At 34.8% G+C, this 3,818-nt stretch overlaps 1 protein-coding gene across 2 annotated transcripts; it reads right to left on the minus strand.

The window, feature by feature from the left end:
- Positions 1-323: 323 nt before the first annotated feature.
- Positions 324-2,666, minus strand: LOC113355614. Of its 2 annotated transcripts, none has more exons than XM_026598517.1 (4): positions 2,285-2,666; positions 1,537-1,797; positions 1,093-1,455; positions 324-588 (listed from the first exon to the last, which is right to left on the minus strand). In XM_026598517.1, exons 1-4 carry the CDS (start codon positions 2,294-2,296, stop codon positions 460-462), a joined length of 765 nt encoding a protein of 254 aa, XP_026454302.1. In that variant the 5' UTR covers positions 2,297-2,666; the 3' UTR covers positions 324-459. The 2 variants fall into 2 exon arrangements, with proteins under 2 accessions (XP_026454302.1, XP_026454303.1); XM_026598518.1 differs by having other exon boundaries at positions 1,537-1,865.
- Positions 2,667-3,818: the final 1,152 nt, after the last annotated feature.

Below are 3,818 nucleotides of genomic sequence, written 5' to 3' on the forward strand. Positions count from 1 at the left end.
TTGCAAGAGCAGCATCAGTGGAACAAGCTTCTGCAAAGCCATAATCTGTTTGCAGAAGCAACTGCCATATCAGTCTCCAACAGAAAGCCTTCACCCCAGATGAGCCTTGGCAGATTGGTGCAAGCAAAATCTGCAGCATGTCATGACCATCAAAACTTGATCAAACCACACTTCTAATTCTTAACAGCATCAACCAGATTACCCCTATCGTCTTCAACAACAATAAACATTCAGACCTTTCGAACCAACAATATGAAAATAAAATCACAGATGAATAGAGACATTGATTGGAATAAAGAGTAAGACATCTGAGAACACACAAGTAACAATCAAAAGAACATACTATTTATTATTATTACAAATCCGAAGAGAGTTTATATCCACAACTATTTGCAATTTTACAGAGATGGCATTGCAGCACATCACATTCACTAAGAAATTTTCAAAAATTTGAAGAATTCAGATGGGAGGGCTGCTGGAACGGAAAGATCCTCCAACTGCTGAGATTATGTCGTCCCGAATTTCAAGATAGCTCTCAAAACGAGGAGTTTTGAGCTTCGATAATGGTACATGGCAAGAGACACCAATCTGTCGAGGGAAAGAAAATACATCAGTGAATTGGAAACAGAATTACAAAGAAAACTCAAAAGGCCAAGAAAGCTAGAAAGAAAACCCAAAAAATGGCCTCAAAAGCAAAGCTAGCCCAAGACAGGTCAATGAACTCAGTTTAAGCTGCCACTAAATCTTTCAAAGCATCAACAACCTTACTATCGAAAACCAACAACCAACTCCTCCGCCTCTTTTAGCTTTGCAGAGAAATTACCAAATACACTCCAAATCCACTCCTTCGAAAATTACATTAACCATTTCAATATGGCACAACAAAACAGGAACACCATTTAGCCCAAAACACCAACAAACAACAACCACCTTCATGAACTAAAGTTTACTTACAAGCCTCATTTGCAGTCTCATAGAAAACGTAAGAAATTCAAACTGAGGTTTTCAATAAAACCAAGAGTTACACTACATCAATGAGTACAGAATGGAAAACCGTAAAACAACAAAGAAAAAAAAAACATAATTGCTCACCTTCTTCTCAGTAAGTAATGATACTGATAGGTCTTGTACATACTCCTCCTTGCTGATTATATACTTAATCTTTTGTTTGATCTCCTTTAATGGTGAATTCTTGTCAATTTCAAAATCAACATAAATCCGATAAAACTTCAGAGCACCATCCACTCGAGTAAGATTACAAACTGTTTTAATGTCCCCATTGAAATGTTTAATCTTGTACCATCCTCCACCAGACTGCAACTGAACATTTGTATTAAAGACCCCAATGCTATGAACATAACAGATAGTGACCACACCATTGATTGGCAACTCAATAATATCACCTTCTTTATACACAACAGCAAGAGAGTACAGAGCTGATACAACAGAAAAAACCTAAAGAAAAAACACATTTATAATCAACATATAAAAAAAATCATGAGTGAAATAGATGAAAGAAACATGTGTAAACTTTACCGATCCAAACACTCCAATAACAGTGCTGGCTGCTTTGAAGAATTCCATTTGGTTGCTCCAGATAGTACTGGTTGAGCTGAAGATTTCCCCTTGCTTGCTCAAGACACTATTCAATGGTTTCAAAATTTGACTCTCACGTCTCAATGAAACAGGTCTGTATGTTCTAGAAAGAGAAGGTTTGAATGTTGTTGAAGAGATTGACATTTTAGGTAGTTGTCTTGGTTGAAGTTGAAGGAGTGGTTGTTTGCAATCAGTAAGCATCTGATATTAAATCAATCAATCCATTCATACAAGATGTAAAGGGTGGAGTTAGAACACACAGTTAAACCCTAAAAAGAAAAAAGAAAATTTCAAGAATCTAACTTTGAGATATAACATTTAGTTATCTACAAATATCAAACCCTAGAACATAAAGAAAATCGATAAATACCTAAAAAGGAAGCAGAATAAACTTCAAGATTTCAAAAAAAAAAAAAAAAACCCTAAATAAATCAACATACCGATTAAAAAAGAAAAAAGATCAAGAATCCAGACAGAACAATTGTCATCTACAAAACGTAGATCAAAAAAACCCTAACAAAATCGATGAATACCTAAAAAGGAAGAAGAATAACATCAAGATTTAAAAAAAAAAAAACTAAACAAATAAATTAAAAGCCCTAGATCAACACTAATTAAACCCTAAAATGAAAAGAACAGAAAGAATTAAAGAAAAGATTAAGATTATCAAAAATAATAAAGAACTCACTTTGATCTCCATTAGAGAAGGGAGATGATTTTCAGAGGATGGTGAGTGGAATTAACAGAATGAGTCAAATGGGTGCGAGAGAGAGAAACAGATAGACGAATATAATCTCCCAAAGATAGAGGAGTATAATCCTTTTATAAGAATCCCAACAATTCTCGTTACCGGGAATCAAAGAAGAGGCTTCACAGAGCCAAGGATTTTGTTTAATCCCAAGCCTTGTCATCATAAGCGGTGACCCAAAATCAAAAACACAAAACATGATGAAGCAAAAAAATTATAGGTGTGGTGGGTTTAGTGGTGTAAATGAGAAATCTCAAAGTTTTAGTGATTGAGGGGAAGAAGAAGAACATTTGGGAACGATGAACATTTGGATTTGGGTTTAAAAGAAGAGATGAGTGAGAATTATATGTAGAGAACAAAACTAATCAACGGTAGAAATTTTATTTGAAAGTCTATATTTGTATCCCAGGTTTAGATTGGACGGCTGAAATCAGTTGACTTATAGTCTTCCTTAAATTTCTAACGATTTTGTTGACCCCACTAAAACGACTTTTTCAATGACTTTCTCACTCCCGCTTCTCTCCCAACTCAAGATAGGCTTTGGAGCCCGGTGGGTTGGGATTCTCACACTCTTGTATTGGATTGGTTCCGTCTTAAATCATGTTTTGGAAAATGATTATATGAGTTTGTGAAGTTTTTAATCTCATTTCCGAGTTGGGTTTCAAGTGCACACCCTTGTATTGGATTATCCCCGTCTTAAATCATTGGTGAAGTTTGTAATCTCATTTCCTTGTTGGATGGAGTTTACAACCGAACACGAGCTGATTCTTTGAAGTAGGGCATTGCCGAAACATCTTTAAAAATTTAATCATAGATTTTTATAATATATGTCTAAAAGTTGTTTTTCGACCTTTAAAGTCAAAAAGTAAGAAAACAATTTACGTCTGAACGATTTTTAAAAGCGAAAATATTAACAATTTGTGAAGTTTTTAATTTCGACTTCTGTTTTTGATATTCAAATACTCTTAGATCCTTTAGCTAGTCTATTAAAAGGTTGGTAACGATAGACAAGGGACACTCCATAAAACAAGAGGAAAATTTTATGTTGATGCTTGCTTACTATGTTGTAAGAATGGTGAATCGGTCGATCACTTGCTTTTTCACTGTCATTTTGGCTCGCAAGTACGGAAGTATTTAAAAACTTATTACCCAATGTATAATTGCGTCAACATCATTATCAACAGTTGTACCTTCAAGATAATTCATCTGATTGGGAATAAGTTGTAAGGGTTGCTACCTGCCGCAATCTGTCGCACTGTATGTAAGCGTAAAAACTTCATAATTTTCGAAGGCGCCATAGCAGATGTTACGAAAATTATTATTGCTAAGTCAAGTACCATGTGTATTATTGGAATAGAAATGCAACAGAAATGAAAGGTATCCACTTGATCTTGTTCTTGTTCTTTCGGTAACTTAGTTCTTTATCTTTGCAACTTAGTTCACTTGTTCTTGTTCTTTCGGTATTGCATTGCTT

The sequence above is a fragment of the Papaver somniferum genome, chromosome 3 (genome assembly GCF_003573695.1).
Source record: "Papaver somniferum cultivar HN1 chromosome 3, ASM357369v1, whole genome shotgun sequence".
Classification (NCBI taxonomy): Eukaryota; Viridiplantae; Streptophyta; class Magnoliopsida; order Ranunculales; family Papaveraceae; genus Papaver; species Papaver somniferum.